The 15,730-nt window shown below is 41.8% G+C and overlaps 1 protein-coding gene across 15 annotated transcripts in view; it reads left to right on the forward strand.

The window, feature by feature from the left end:
• MYCBP2 (MYC binding protein 2) overlaps nucleotides 1–15,730 on the forward strand; it is a 144,123-nt gene that overhangs the window by 73,605 nt on the left and 54,788 nt on the right. For 8 of the 15 annotated variants that reach the window (XM_039365591.1, XM_039365612.1, XM_039365633.1 and 5 more), the window contains exons 44-51: nucleotides 658–830; nucleotides 2,668–2,812; nucleotides 4,062–4,274; nucleotides 5,878–5,933; nucleotides 6,726–6,841; nucleotides 10,014–10,111; nucleotides 12,907–13,023; nucleotides 14,064–14,231. In XM_039365591.1, the coding sequence (XP_039221525.1) occupies nucleotides 658–830; nucleotides 2,668–2,812; nucleotides 4,062–4,274; nucleotides 5,878–5,933; nucleotides 6,726–6,841; nucleotides 10,014–10,111; nucleotides 12,907–13,023; nucleotides 14,064–14,231 (1,086 nt within the window). The remainder of the gene's footprint in view (nucleotides 1–657; nucleotides 831–2,667; nucleotides 2,813–4,061; nucleotides 4,275–5,877; nucleotides 5,934–6,725; nucleotides 6,842–10,013; nucleotides 10,112–12,906; nucleotides 13,024–14,063; nucleotides 14,232–15,730) is intronic. The other 7 variants (XM_039365618.1, XM_039365641.1, XM_039365670.1 and 4 more) reach the window with 1 other exon arrangement.

Here is a 15,730-nt window from a genome sequence, read left to right on the forward strand (position 1 = left end):
AACCCTGACTGCTCTTTAGAAGGCCAGATCCTGAAGTTGAAACTCAAATACTTTGGCCACTTAATGAGAAGGAAGGACTCACTGGAGAAGGGCCTAATGCTGGGAAAGATGGAGGGCAAGAGAAGAATGGGACAACAGAGAATGAGATGGCTGGATGGAGTCACTGAAGCAGTAGATGTGAACTTAAATGGACTCCAGAAGATGGTAGAGGACAGTAAGTCCTGGAGGAACGTTGTCCATGGGGTCGCGATGGGTCGGACACGACTTCGCAATTAACAACAACAACATTAGGGTTTCTAACTGTGGTTGCATGAAGGGTGCAGCTTCTCCTTTTGGAAAGACCTCAAGGAGATGCCCCTTCTGCTCCCTTCAGATCCGTTTGGAGACCCTTCCCAAGGCTGTCCTGAGAAACCAGTAAGAGATTTAAGCTGCCTCCCCGTTAACGGTTGATTTTAAAATTAGGCAAGCAGTAAAGTCAGCACAGTATGTTTCGTAAGCATCCATCGCTCTCAATAAATTGTAGCAGCTTGGTTTCTCGGAAGTAAAATAAGTGAATATTATCCATAGTTTTATTTATTGTTGAAGGTAACCTTGTTTGAAAAAGGCAGGGGTTGAATGCTGCTGTACGTATGTAACATTGCTTTCCATCTCCGCCAGGTTTGCAAATCTCACTCGGGCATCCTGGGTAAAGGGCTAGCCTTGTCTCACTCCCCGACTATCTTGGAGGCGCTTGAAGGAAATCTGCCCTTGCAAGTTCAAAGCAATGAGCAGTCCTTTCTAGAGGACTTTATCTCCTGTGTGCCAGGGTCCAGTGGTGGGAGACTTGCCAGGTACTGCAAGAGCTCGGTTTGATTCACAACCACTCTGTTAAAAGGCCTTTATGTTTAATTAAGGTGAACGTTCTGGAACCCAAGAGGGCTGGGTCTCTTTTCCAGTCTCAGAATAACAGAGTTGGAAGGGATCTTGAAGGTCTTCTAGCCCAACCCCCTGCTCTGGCAGGAAATCCTATACCAGGGGTAGACAACCTTGGCTCTTTTATGACTCGTGGACTTCAACTCCCAGAATTCCTGAGCCAGCATGGCTGGCTCAGGAATTCTGGGAGTTGAAGTCCACGAGTCATAAAAGAGCCAAGGTTGCCTACTCCTGTCCTATACCATTGCAGACAAATGGTTGTCCAGTCTCTTTTTTAAAAACTTCCAGTGTTGGAGCATCCACAACTTCTGGAGGCAGGTTGTTCCACTGATTAATTGTTCTAACTGTCAGGAAATGTCTCCTGATTTCTAGGTTGCTTCTCTCAATTAGTTTCCATCCATTGCTTTTGGCCCTGCCTTCAGGTGCTTTGGCGAATAAGTTGACCCCCTCTTCTTTGTGGCAACCCCTTTAGATATTGGAACACTGTCATGTCACCCTTAGTCCATCTTTTCATTAAACTAGACCAGGAGTAGGCAACCTTGGCTCTTTTATGACTCGTGGACTTCAACTCCCAGAATTCCTGAGCCAGCCATGCTGAGGGGAAAGGGAGAGGTTTCCAAGCTGAGCCATGCTGGCTCAGGAATTCTGGGAGTTGAAGTCCACGAGCCACAAAAGAGCCAAGGTTGCCTACCCCTGAACTAGACTTACCCAATTCCAGCAACCATTCCTCATATATTTTAGCCAGCAGTCTCCTAATCATTTCTTGCCTTAGTTGTGTGGACTGGATGTGCCCTAGGACTTAAATACGTTGGAAGCTTTTAAGAAATAGAAATCAGGACCAGTCATTTGAATCTGTTAGCACTTGGAAGGAAGTAACTGTTTAAAATGGTGGAAATGCTAACTAAACGTCAAAGGACAACAGCAGTTTTACTGCAAAAGAAAAAAATAAGTTATTGTGTCTTGCTGAGCTAGAAATTATGTGTTCTTTTTTTGTGACAAAAGGATTTAATTTCCATTTTGCCATGCCTCATTATCCAAAAAAAGGGGGGTAGCACAGTGGCTCAGCTCCATTGGTTCGAGACCCGAATGCCACGTGACGGGTGAGCTCCCGTCTCAGTTAAGTTTCTTGCCTCAGCTCCTGCCCGCCTAACAGTTCGAAAGCATGCAAATGCAAGTAGATTAATAGGTACCAGTTTGATGGGAAGGTAACAGCGTTCCATGCTCTTTTGGTGTATAGCCGTGCTGGCCACGTACCATAGAAGCATCTTCCGATAACGCTGGCTCGGCTAGTTGTTGCCATCCCCTTTAGTTGGCAACAACTACCGTATTTTCCGGTGTATAAGACGACTTTCTAGAGCCTGAAAATCTTCTCAAAAGTCAGGGGTCGTCTTATACACAGGAATATACGGGTAGCTGTTCTCTGAATTTAAAACCAATCTGCCCCCTAATGGCCAGCCCTATTTTTTTTACAGAAATAAGTACTGACAGGACAAAGCTTTCTAGCAGCAAAGGAGCTCCTATTGTGCTCATCTATAAACAGAAATTCAATATTGTACTGTATTTTCTGGCGTATAAGATGACTTTCTAAAGCCTGAAAATCTTCTCAAAAGTTGGGGGTCGTCTTATACGCCCAGTCGCCTTATATAGCCGAGTAAAATCCACAGGGACTCCCTTTAATGTGTCACTGTGATCTTCCTCTGCGGAGTCCGCAGAGACAAGAATTTTGAAAGGAGTGCTAAATGGTCTTCTCCTTAGGTGGCTGCAACCAGACTCTTATGCGGATCCCCAGAAAACATCCTTGATCCTTAACAAAGACGACATCCGTTGCGGCTGGCCAACGATTGTCACCGTGCAAACGAAAGACCAATACGGCGAAGTAGTTCACGTGCCTAACATGAAGGTAGTTGGCTTATGAACAACAAAGGGACTTTCCAGCCTAAAGTCCTGTCGAGAATGCAGCTGGCAACTCTCTCTTGCGCCGAAATGGTTTAATGGGATTACATCTACAATTTTGTAAAACACTTGCTGGTTTCAGACTGGCCTCCATGTTTTAGAATTTGAAGCGCTGCTGGGATTTAGAAGCAATTAATATTTCAGCTGCATGATTCACATTTAGGGGTTATCTAGATCAGAGGTCCCCAACCTTTGGGGCACCAGGGACTGGCTCCGTGGAGAGAAGTTTTTCCATGGACTGGGGGAGTGCGTGGTTTTGTGTGCTGCCTGCATCCTGCGGATGGGGTTTTACTTGTTTGTGCAGACCAGTTGCTGGCATGCCACGGCCCGGTACTGGTCCATGGCCCGGGGATTGACAGAATGACAGAAGGGATAGGAAATAAAGAGGACTAAATCAGAGAAGGTAACATGGTAGGAGAACCAAGATTTTAGCTTCTTATTGGCTCCTCCATTTTTAACACATTGGAGTTTTCTTTAAACTTCACAGCCATAACTGGCTGAAGACCAAATCTGCAAGTCTTCTCTTGAGAAAGAAATGGCCCATTTCTCATTGACGTGATCAAGGTCTCTCCCCTTTCCTTTCTCCATTCAAAGATGTCCTGTCCATGTAGAACAGAGGTCCCCAACCTTTTGGGCACCAGGGACCAGTTCCGTGGAGAGAGGTTTTTCTGCAGACTGGAGGTTGCGTGATTTTGTGTGCTGCCTGCATCTCGCAGATGGGGCTTTGCTTGTTTGTGCGGACTGGTTGCTGGCATGCCATGGCTCGGTACTGGTCCACGGACTGGGGGTTGGGGACCCCTGATCTAGATTGTTTAAGCAGCTCAGGATTTGTGGCTTACTTACGGAAAGTCTCCATTGCCTATGCCTCTTTAAATGTGCAAAAATGATTTAACCCCCCCCCCCCATGGATTGCATATGGCATGGGGTTCCATGTTTTTGAGAGATTTTCTGCATTCACTTTCCTGCCATTGGCTTTTCTTCCTGACATGATATCTTAGTGAGTTGAAGCTGTGAGAACTCTGACTCGACAAAGGCTTTAGCCTTGCTGCGGAGAACAATCACATTTGTGAACATTTTAGAGTAATTTGAAAAGGTAGTTTGAAGGCCAGAACGTATTTGTACAATCACTTGCCCGTGGTTTAGAATCAGTCGCTTCGTTTTATGGCTGCCGCCATCTCTCTTCATGACATTTCCAGGTGGAAGTCAAAGCCATCCCAGTTTCCCAGAAGAAAACTTCTCTGCAGCAGGAGCAGGCTAAGAAGACACAGCGGACCCCCGGCAGTCCCGCGGGGGCCGCTGCTTCTGGGCCGGAACTGACCTTCGGGGGACTTCCTTCCCCCAAGCTGGAAGCATCCTACGAGCCTATGATTGTCAAAGAAGCACGCTACATTTCTATAACCATGATGAAGGTGAGTGGCTCCATTTAGACCCCAACGATTTGAAATAGAGAGAGGGGGAATTGGAGAGGGCTACAGGCAGTCCTCGGCTTACCACCCCAACTGAGCCCCACGTTTGCGTTGCTACGTAAGACAGAAGTGAAGTGAGTTTCCCCCCATTTTACGGCCTTTTTCGCCACAGATGTCAAATGAACCACTGCAGTTGTTTAGTGAGTCACATGGTTGTTAAGTGGATCTGGCTTCCCCATTGATTTTGCTTGTCAGAAGGTCCCAAAAGGGGATCACATGATCCAGGGACACTGTCATAAATATGAAGCTGTTGCCAAGCATCTGAATTTTGATCACGTGACCATGGAGATGTTGCAATGGTTGTAAGTGAAAAACAGTCATAAGTCACTTTTATCAGTGCCATTGTAACTTTGGTCGCTGTACTTACTATCTACCTACCTACCTATCTACCTATCTATCTCTATCTATCATCCATCTAATCGCTCTCTCCTCTCTCTCCTCTCTGTCTATCCATCCATCCATCCATCCATATCTATCATCCATCTATCTCTCTCTTCTCACTCTCTATGTGTATCTATCTATCTATCTATCTATCATCCATCTAATCTCTCTCTCTCGCTGTGAAAGTTGGACCATAAGAAAGGCTGAGCGCCAAAGAATTGAGGCCTTTGAACTATGGTGCTGGAGAAGACTCCTGCGAGTCCCTTGGACTGCAAGGCGTTCAAACCGGTCAGTCCTAGAAGAGATCAACCCCGACTGCTCTTTAGAAGGCCAGATCCTGAAGTTGAAACTCAAGTACTTTGGCCACCTAATGAGAAGGAAGGATTCACTGGAGAAGAGCCTAATGCTGGGAAAGATTGAGGGCAATAGAGGACGACAGAGAATGAGATGGCTGGATGGAGTCACTGAAGCAGTAGGTGTGGACTTAAATGGACTCCAGAAGATGGTAGAGGACAGGAAGACCTGGAGGAATGTTGTCCATGGGGTCGCGATGGGTCGGACACGACTTCGCAATTAACAACAACAATCTATCTATCTATCTGTCTGTCTATCTATCTATCTATCTATCTATCTATCTATCTATCTATCTATCTATCTAATTTCTCCTCTCTCTCTCTCTCTCTCTGGATTGGTTGGTGCCTTTTTATTTTCTCTTCTTTTCTCACATTATCTTTTCTCTCTTCCCTCCCCCTTTTTCTAGTTTTCTATTACTTTTTTTAATTTCTTTCTGTATTTTATATTTTGATAAGCCAATAAAAAATATTTAAAATAAAAACCAGCCTGGATTCAAAATTATGCTGCTGTCTTACTAGTCCTTTTTGAGCAAGTGAATGTAGAACTGAATTATTCTCTACTGCTTTCCATGTCCTTTAGTTTAGGAAGTTTCTTGAGACTCTTCAGTGGTTGATAAGGGGTACGAGAAAGCCTTGCCATCTCACAAACAGATCAGTACAAATGTACAGGCTAAATACAGGTAGCAGTCTCCCTATGGGAGGAGAGCAAGTTCAGATTGCCTTGTGGGGTCAAACCAGTTTGGAGGAGGTCTGGCTATTATTCCAAGTTACCCACACAGCAGTAGAAGTTTGACACGCTGTTTGCTTTCTAGGTATATGAAAATTATTCCTTTGAGGAGTTACGTTTTGCTTCACCAACACCTAAGAGGTAACAGTTTTGTATGATATTTAAACCTAAAGAAAGTTGAGCCTTATCCATTATCCAGTTATCAGAATTGTTTTCATCTTATACATTATTCCTATCAGAGGATGTTAGTAGCAATTCTGCCTAAAAGATCTCCAGGCAACAGTTCTAGAGAAAGCTGGGTGGATGGATGGATGGATGGATGGATGGATGGATGGATGGATGGATGGATGAACGAACAAACTCAAGCAAGCAGGTAAGCAAGAGAAGAAAAAGAGATAAGCCATAGCTGCCCTTAAATGTATGGAAAATATATATGAAGGTGCTCAGTCACTGGGTTTCTCTGTATATTAATTGTTAAATTTGTGAGATTGTTTGCAGTGATTATAACTCAATGGCTATGAGGTGCCTTACGTTGAGCAAGGGTGCGTCTGTTGGACTACTTTACCTCTACTCCTACAGATTAGCAGCCATCAGCTTTCCCCATTGTGTGTAGATGCCATTCCCCAGATTTCCCCCAGCTAACAAAACTCTGGCTGAGAATGTTTGGAAGAAAGTACATACCTGGAGGATATCCAGATGTGAGAAGGCACAAAGAAAGATGGAAGCAAAGTTGAGATACACAAAATGTTTGGATAATGTTTGCAGGTGAAATGCTAAGGATAAGGAAAGCTGTGTTTGATTGCTGTGATTTTTGATTCTGAAAATAATGAAGTTATGCTGGATTCTTTAAGCACGCTCCAGACCTGAATTAGTGATGGTGAAATTATGGTGATGTGTTGTGATTCCCATATTTGGTTTTTTTTTTTTTCCTAGACCAAGTGAAAACATGCTAATAAGAGTCAACAATGATGGAACGTACTGTGCTAACTGGACGCCAGGAGCCGTTGGTCTGTACACCATACATGTTACCATTGATGGCATTGAAATAGGTATATAAGAAATTTGTCGTCTTTATAACATCCAAGGATTAGTCGGTTATAGCTGCATGCCAAAACGTGGATAGAGAAACTCTGGTGGTTTTTTTTTTTTGGTTTTTTTTTTATTGAAAATTTTTAAAATTTTACAAAAAAAAAAAGTTCCCTTCCCCAAACCCTCCCAACCCACCCCAACCCTCCCCCAACCTTCCCAGAGCTGAATACAGGCTTAATTAAAATTTAAAAGAAAAAATTTTGAACACAAGTGAACCATATACAAATTTGGTTACAATAATTAAACAAATCATAAAATACTTTAACACCAATACTTAAAAAACAGAAAGAGAAAAAGAAAAGAAACAAGAAGAAGAAGAAAAAAAGAAATTAGAAAAAGAAAAAAAATATCTAAAAAATATCTTAAACTTTAAATATAAATTATTCAAAAGCTAAATAATATTTTTATATCATACTTGTATTTATAAAATTTATCCATCTTTTCCATACCAAAAGGTACTTCTCTTGCGATTGATCTTTCAAAAAAGCCGAAATCTTTGCCATTTCCGCTAAATAGGAAACTTTAAGAAACCATTCTTGCAAAGTAGGCAAAGATTCCTTCTTCCAGCATTGCCCTACTAACAACCTAGCCGCTGTAATTAGATTTAACATTAATATAGTTTCTTTACTGTCACAGTCGGAAACAATACCCAACAAAAACAATTGTGGAGTAAATTTTATCCTTCTTTTAAAAATTCTTTGAATATTCCACCATATCTTAATCCAAAAAGCTTTTATATTTTTGCATAACCACCAAATATGATAATAAGTAGCATCCAAGCAACCACATCTCCAACATTTAGGCTGCAAGTTTGAATACATACGAGACATTTTTTGTGGATCAAGGTGCCATCTGTAAAACATTTTATAAAGGTTTTCCCGTAGGTTTTGGGCTTGTGTAAATTTAACATTCCTCACCCAAATAATCTCCCAAGTATCTAATGGAACCGGTTCATCAAAGTTTTGTGCCCATTTAACCATACAGTCTTTAACTAGTTCTGCTTCTGAATCCAGTTCCACTAACACCCCATAAATTCTTTTGATATGGGTTCGTCTTTGATCTTTTATTTGTTTTAACAAATTCTCATCCTCTCTAAGCAAACCCACCTTACAATCTATGAGAAACTCTGTTTTCATAAGCGTGAGAGAGGGCCAGGCTTTGGAGAAAGCTTAAGCCGAGTTTCTGTTCTCTCTGTCTCAAATGGAAGAGCAAACAGAATTGCTGAGAAGCAGGCATAACAACTCCAGCAGTACCTTGGTACTCACCGCTAATTGGTTCCTGGAGGTGCAAGGAGTAACAAAGAAGATGGGGGAGAAAGTGCAAAGAAGAGACAAAAAGGGCCTTCGAGTTGGCCTTTCGATCTGAAATCGTCCAGGCTCCGCCTCGGACGTCGGCCGATTTATCTGATTGGTCCGCCTGGTCGCCGGGCGGCTCTGCCTTCTTGGAGGAGCCCGCTTCCTCATTAGTGGAGGGTGGGAAGCCGTTTCAGCTTGGGGTTCCGATTGGTCGAGTGTGGCCGTCTCTATTTTTCGGATTGGTCGCCGCGCCACCTGTTGCTAGGCAGAGTGCGGCCTAGGAATTGGGTATGGTCAGTCTAGTGAAAAGAAGGACTAGGGGTGACAAGGTAGCAGTATTCCACTATTTCAGGGGCTGCCACAAAGAAAAGTGGGTCAACTTATTTCCCAAAGCACCAGAAGGCAGGCCAAGAAACATTGAATGGAAACTAATCAAGGAGAGAATAACCTGAAATTAAGGAGAAACTTCCTAACAGTGAGGACAAGTAACCAGTGGAACAGCTTGCCTTCAGAAGTTGTGGAGGTTTTTAAGAAAAGACTGGACAGCCACCTATCTGAAAGGGTATAATATCTCCTGCTTGAGCAGAGGGTTGAACTAGAAGACCTCCAAGGTCCCTTCCAGCTCTATTCTGCTGGATTGAGGGTACCAAATAATTTTTTCCCACAAGAAATAATGTAGTGAGTCACAAAGCAGCCAGCACCAACATGTTCTAGCTTGTGCATTGAGTGCCAAACAAATGATGAATACTGGGACAAAATGTTCATGTCAAAATGCATTGAGAACCAAATTTGATGAGTTTTATAGCAGTTGAGTACCAAGGTACCACTGGAGTTGCCCTGATTATGAAGAAGACATATTGACCAAATCCCTTCTTTTATTAGAGTAAATTTCTCCAGCCCCACCTAGCTTGTCTGTCTCTGTATGTTCAGAGAGCAGCTCAGACTTCTGTAAGTTCATGGCCAAAATGCTAATACCAAAGTTGCTTGTTTCCAATGACAACTAAGCTGGAGAAGAGCTGGTGATGCACCTTTGCCTATTTCCCTTAACTAGTTTTGAGAATTTGTGGTTAGTAGTTAGCCTTTGAAATTCTGGATCAGGAGCATAAAGATATTTATTCTTCCACATTGTATTCTACTGCACAGTATGATTCCTGAAAGAAACTGAGGCACCTTGTAAAGTCGTAAAGTTCACCATTTCCCGTACTCGTTTGCAGCAGATCCTGTGATGGGTAGTGCAGTATCAAGAAGACACATGTTTTCAAATGTTGATTTCCTAAGAAAATGGAGTGAGTCTAGAGCAGTGGTTCTCAACCTTTTTAATGCCGCGACCCCCAACCGGTCGTAAGTCGGGGATTACTCAACTGGTGCAGCACCGTTTGCAGAATGGGACTTTTGGCGGGCTCAGCAGGGCAGAGACAGCCTGGACAATTCCTATTGGCTTTTGAAAGCCAATAGAATTAGACTCTATTCAAGAGAGTCTATTCTATTGGCTTTCAAAAGCCAATAGAATAAAAGAGAGGAGCACAGCTAAGGAAAAGGGGGAAAAAATGGCAGACTGCGTTGTTTGGCGACCCCCGTGAAATGATCGTTCGACCCCAAATGGGGTCCCGACCCACTGGTTGAGAACCACTGGTCTAGAGCCAGGAGTTCCATTCCTCTCACATTCAAATCATTTTCATCTTTTTTTTTCTGTATTTATACAAACAGTCATTTTTATTTGAGCCAGCTAGAGACGTTTCAGTGTAATTGTGTCTGGCCCAGCATGGAAAGGTAAAGGTATTCCCTACAGTTTGCTTTTCTACCCTTCCTACATCACCGTGATTTCCTTCACTTGCAGATGCTGGTCTAGAAGTTAAAGTCAAAGATCCTCCAAAGGGGATGATCCCACCAGGAACTCAGTTGATAAAACCGAAAGCTGAACCTTTGCCAAACAAGGTATTATTTATTTATTTATTTATTTATGAGACTTATGTACCGCTTTAAGTGCAAGCACTCTCTAAGCGGTGTACACCAGTAAGCAATGTATATATATATATACATTGCCCCCAACAATCTGGGTCCTCATTTTACCTACCCCGGAAGGATGGAAGGCTGAGTCAACCTTGAGCCGGTGAGATTTGAACCGCTGACCTGCTGAACACAGTCAGCTAAAGTGAAGGACAACAGTTTGACAACAGTCTAACCCAATTCCATCTTTTATATATATTTATATATAAACAGTTTATTAGATTTTATACAGGTAGGGAAAGGATAGGTTGAGTACGGGTATGGGAAGGGGTGGGAATAAGGAATTCAGAATAGAGTAAGGGGAGGTACAGTAATGGGTCATGGGAGGTACAGTGACAATAATCCCATGCTTTAACAAGCAAATTACCGTCCAGATATACATATTGAGTAAGCATAGATTATATAATACTAAACAATTATAATGAGCAAGTTGACTATAATCATAAAATTAGAAATTAATAAGTAAATACAGTTCCTTTAAGTAAATAAACATAATCAACTGATTCTAACTATCGCCACTAGTATCTAAAATCACTAGTAATAACGCTGTTATTAACATAGAAGAGAAAGCTTAGTAAAAAACCTATTCTATTTAATTTCAAGCTCTTTTCTCATTCTATCGTATTTCTAACCATTGATAAAAATTTCCCCAAGTTTTAAAATAAATTGAATCTTCTTTCTCTTTCATCTCTAAGGTTAATCTATCCATTTCTGCACATTCTAAAATTTTTGATAATTATAGTCTGGTCAGATGGTAAATTTTCATTTTTCCAAAATTGGGCAAATACTATTCTTGCAGCTGTTAAAACATGTAGTATTAAAGAATCATTCTCTTTGCCATAATTAGGTCCTAGTATTCCTAGCAGCCAATTCCATCTTTAAAGCAGTGGTTCTCAACCTTTTTAATGTTGTGACCTCCAACCGGTCATAAGTCGAGGACTACTCAACCGGTCGTAAGTCGAGGACTACTCAACTGGTGCAGCACCGTTTGCAGAATGGGGCTCAGCAGGTAGAGACAGCCTGAACAATTCCTATTGGCTTTTGAAAGCCAATAGAATTAGACTCTATTCAAGAGAGTCTATTCTATTGGCTTTCAAAAGCCAATAGAATAAAAGGGAGTAACACAGCTAAGGAAAAGGGGAAAAAAATGGCGGACTGCATTGTTTGGCAACCCCGTGAAATGGTCGTTCGACCCCAAATGGGGTCCCGACCCACAGGTTGAGAACCACTGCTTTAAAGGATGCCTGTTTAGTGGTCAGAATGCCAAGCAGAAGGACCTTAGTCCCATCCTGTGGGTTTTGAAGGCTCTTCGTCCTCAAGAGCCCTGCCCAAAGAGCCACAACCCCTCAAACCATGCAGTATCAGCTACGTGGATCCTTGGTTGACTTTTAGGGCACTTACGTCCTGTGTCTGCGAGTTGAAGAAAAGCTACTCTCAAGAAAGACAGAAGAAAATGAAGTATATTCCAGACCTGTGGAATGATGCCCAGGCATTTGGTGTTTCTCTTTATCTGATCTGAAGGGTCCTCGGTGCTCCCTGAGCTGAGTTGTTTTCTTGCAGATGTTTCATTAATCAAACTAGGTCACGTCATCATTGTCTAGTTCCTCTGGGAGACAGGAAGGAGCAGCTTTACTTCTGAAGAGTTTGTACAAATGTTGAAATAGCCTTTGTAACTTGGTCCTGAGTTTTAATAAGGTGCTGCCATTTTCCCGTAATATCGTATGGGGTACCTGCCATCTCTGATCTTTCCACTCTCTTCAGACAAATACATTTTCCTAGTTCTTCATCAGAATAAATACACATTTATAGGTTATTTGGGAAATGCATACCTGCGCTGGCTAGGCTCCTCCATAAAAGAGCCCATTCAAATTGGTCTTTGGATGTCTTGTTCGTTATTTCTCTGTTATCTTTGTGGTCCACACATATTGAACAATATCCTCCATGCTGGAATCTTCTAAAGTAATTTTTAGCAGGGATCACAACTCTACTGTGCATGTTAGAAGTCTTCAACACATTCCATTTTGAAGAGAGATCTAACCCCTGACCCAGGGCAGGAGCCGCCATTAGAGTTCTCTCCACTCCTCTTCTCTCTTCTCTTCTCTTCTCTTCTCTTCTCTTCTCTTCTCTTCTCTTCTCTTCTGTCTTCCCTCCTCCTCCCCTCTCTTTTCTCTCTTTTCCTCTCTCCTCTCTCTTCTTCCCTTCCCTTCCCTCCCCCCTCCCCTTTCCTTGCCCTCCCCCTTCCCCTCTCTCTTCTCTCTCTGGCCATCATCTTCATCAGCCAATCCTCTGTTTGTGGATAAAGTCGAATCTTTCCCTCTTTGTGTGTAAAATAATCTTGCCGCAATTATCACATACAAAAACCAAGGATCCAACTATCAGTGATGTTCAAAATTCACCCAGTTCAGATTTAAAATAAGAAAGAAGGGTACTTACTATATACTTTAGCACCAGTGTTTATGTAGCATAAGCCTTTTATACTTAGTTAATTTCGCTTGCATATTTACAACAGGTACTTTTAATTAAGTCTCTTTTCTCTGTGGCTTCCCAAAAAAGAGGGAAATTGATTTGACGTTCTTAGTGGACATATTGAGCAGCTGTTAAGAGGCCTGTTGTCGAACTGTGCAGATTTTACTCCCTGAATTGGTTCTGTGTTACATTGCTGGCGTCAAGAGCTGTGTTTGTTTAGGTTTCAGGGCCTTTTATTCTCCTTGTGTTTGTTGCAGGTTCGCAAATTCGTGACCAAGGACAGTGCTGGCTTGCGAATCCGTAGCCACCCATCTCTTCAGAGTGAACAGATTGGCTTAGTTAAAGTCAATGGATCAATTATTTTTATTGATGAGGTAACCTCTAAGAACTTTGAAGATTACTGTAATGAAGCCTGGTTGTCCTTGGCACCCGTGGCCATCATCTCAAATCTCCTATGGCTAGTACTCAGATCTGGATGGATGGCTCTTAAAGCCATCCAAGACTGTTGTCGATCTTGCCACAGATCTGCTGTTCAAGTGAAAATGATCTGAATTCCTACAAAATACAGCAACGTCTTGGAGATGCTTGGCCATGGTAGCCCAAAAAATGAGCATAAATAACTCAAGCTGCATTATTAACCAGCCACATTGCTTTAAATTCATGCAAGGTGCTACTTGATTTTTTTCTTTTGGACAAACTATGGTAGAGATTTTTGTTTAATTGAGTGTGATGTTCCAAAGTTTTTGTTAATCATTTAAACGTGTTATTCATTTCTGCTTTGTGTCAGCTACAGCTTTGAGAAATTCGAAAGAGATTAATGGCTAATTTTATACAGCCAATTTTTCCCTGTAAAATGCATGCTACTTTTAAAATCATTTATTCTAATACTGGGCTAGATCTGGTTTCTAGTATCTCTTTTAATCTTTAAGTTTCCAGTCAACCTTACATGGTGAATATTGATTTTAACTGCTTATTGTAGTAATTCAGGCATTTGGTGGTGATGCATTACTGTTTTCAGAAATAGGAAACATGCTGGTCTGTGACAGAATAAAGATTTGATTGATTGATTGAAATGGGAAAGTAACTGCTCTTTCAAAACAAGGTTTAATATCACAATTGCTGTGTAATCATTTAGATTTCAAACATTTTTATTGCCTCCAGAAACTTAACCCCTTTCTTGAATGTTTTAAAAATTTGTTTGAATTAGCCCACATGAACTTTTAGGTGTTATTATTTTATTTGTTTACTAAATATTTATGGCTGCCCATTTCAAAAAAAAAAGGGACTCTGGTTTCCCTGAGTCAGTCAAAACAATAAATATATAGAAAACAGTCATTATTAAAATGTAATATATACTTGTTTCTTCAGACCAATTTTTAAACTTAAATTTTTATGCACATTTTTTTTGCCCAAGTCATTTATCTTGGGTTCTTCTTCACAGATCCACAATGATGATGGAGTGTGGTTACGACTGAACGAGGAGACGATACGGAAATACGTTCCAAATCTGAATGGTTACAGTGAAGCCTGGTGTCTTTCTTTTAATCAACACCTTGGCAAGAGTCTCTTGGTCCCCGTTGATGTAAGTAAATGGCAACCCTGAAGAAACCATAAGGCTTAGGGTTTGGGTTTTTCCCCCCTAGCAATTGGCACCTTCCATCCATTTCTTATAAATGCAATTAAGACAGTTGAGTATAGGAAAAAAATAAAGAGCTACTGCAATTAATTCTGCATCGGTCCCAAGGATGCAGAGGCTAGAGCAGTGGTTCTCAACCTTTTTAATGCCGTGACCCCCAACCGGTTGTAAGTCAAGGACTACTCAACCAGTCGTAAATCGAGGACTACTCAACCGGTCGTAAGTCGAGGACTACTCAACTGGTGCAGCATCGTTTGCAGAATGGGACTTTGGCGGGCTCAGCAGGGCAGAGACAGCCTGGACAATTCCTACTGGCTTTTGAAAGCCAATAGAATTAGACTCTATTCAAGAGAGTCTATTCGATTGGCTTTCAAAAGCCAATAGAATAAAAAGGGAGTAGCACAGCTAAGGAAAAGGGGGACAAAATGGCGGACTGCGTTGTTTGGCGACCCACGTGAAATGGTCGTTCGACCCCAAATGGGGTCCCGACCCACAGGTTGAGAACCACTGGGCTAGAGAGAAATTTTGCTTTGTGCCAGTCAGGGCTACAGTGTGATCGGTATCATACATTTGATCAACCCATACCACAAATTCTGCTTAGCTAGGTGGGGCAATGAGTTCCAAGAGAGTTGGGACAGTATTGAAAATATTTAATTGCTTTCTTAGTTGACTGCTGGACTTAAGTTTTCTTTAATGTAATGAGATATTGTAATTAATAAACAGATGTAAGAAACATAGGGGATATCTCCCAATTCCTTTTTTCCCAGAATTTAAGAGTGTGGTCTTTTAAATGTGCTCAAGCTGGCTGGCTGCCTCTAGAGCTGAAGGGCTTGCAATTAATATAATGCTAGTGAGAGGTTTCTGTGCTGTAGCTGGTCAAGGTAGAGCTTGCCTGCAGCATCCAAAGAAGTATGGAAGAGAGGCTATTTGCTGGAGCTAAGTTGGAGGGACTGAGCGCGAATTTTAATGCCGCAAGCACACCAACAAGAAATTAAAAAGAGTTAGTTATTTGGGACTGTCCTCCCCGATATTGAATAGAGAGAAGCAACACTCCTTTTTTTGGGAGAAAGTGGGGGCAAATGATAAGATAGATGGGAACAAGGCTCCAGAAATGCATGTTGCTTAATCAGACTCATTTTGAGATTCAGATTTGGGTTTTCTGGTTCCCCTCACCACCACCTTTTTTTTTCCATTTGTTTTTATCATTTTCGTGGACCTCTTAAAATAGGAACTTTGCCTCCAGTTGTGGGAAATGCAAGATTTCCAAGGCTTTTGAGAGAGGAAGGTGTTAAAGGGCCCGGAAGTGAATCAAGCACAAAGGGTTCTCTTCCTCTCTAGCTCAGTAAACTTGGTACAAAGGTTGACTTTGAAACTGGCAATTGAATCCAGAAAATATATGCATTCTGCAGCCGAGTTTTGTAAAAAATATTAAATACTCATTTTTA

The sequence above is a fragment of the Crotalus tigris genome, unplaced genomic scaffold (assembly GCF_016545835.1).
Source record: "Crotalus tigris isolate CLP2741 ecotype Arizona unplaced genomic scaffold, ASM1654583v1 scf7180000017596.1218436, whole genome shotgun sequence".
Lineage (NCBI taxonomy): Eukaryota > Metazoa > Chordata > Lepidosauria > Squamata > Viperidae > Crotalus > Crotalus tigris.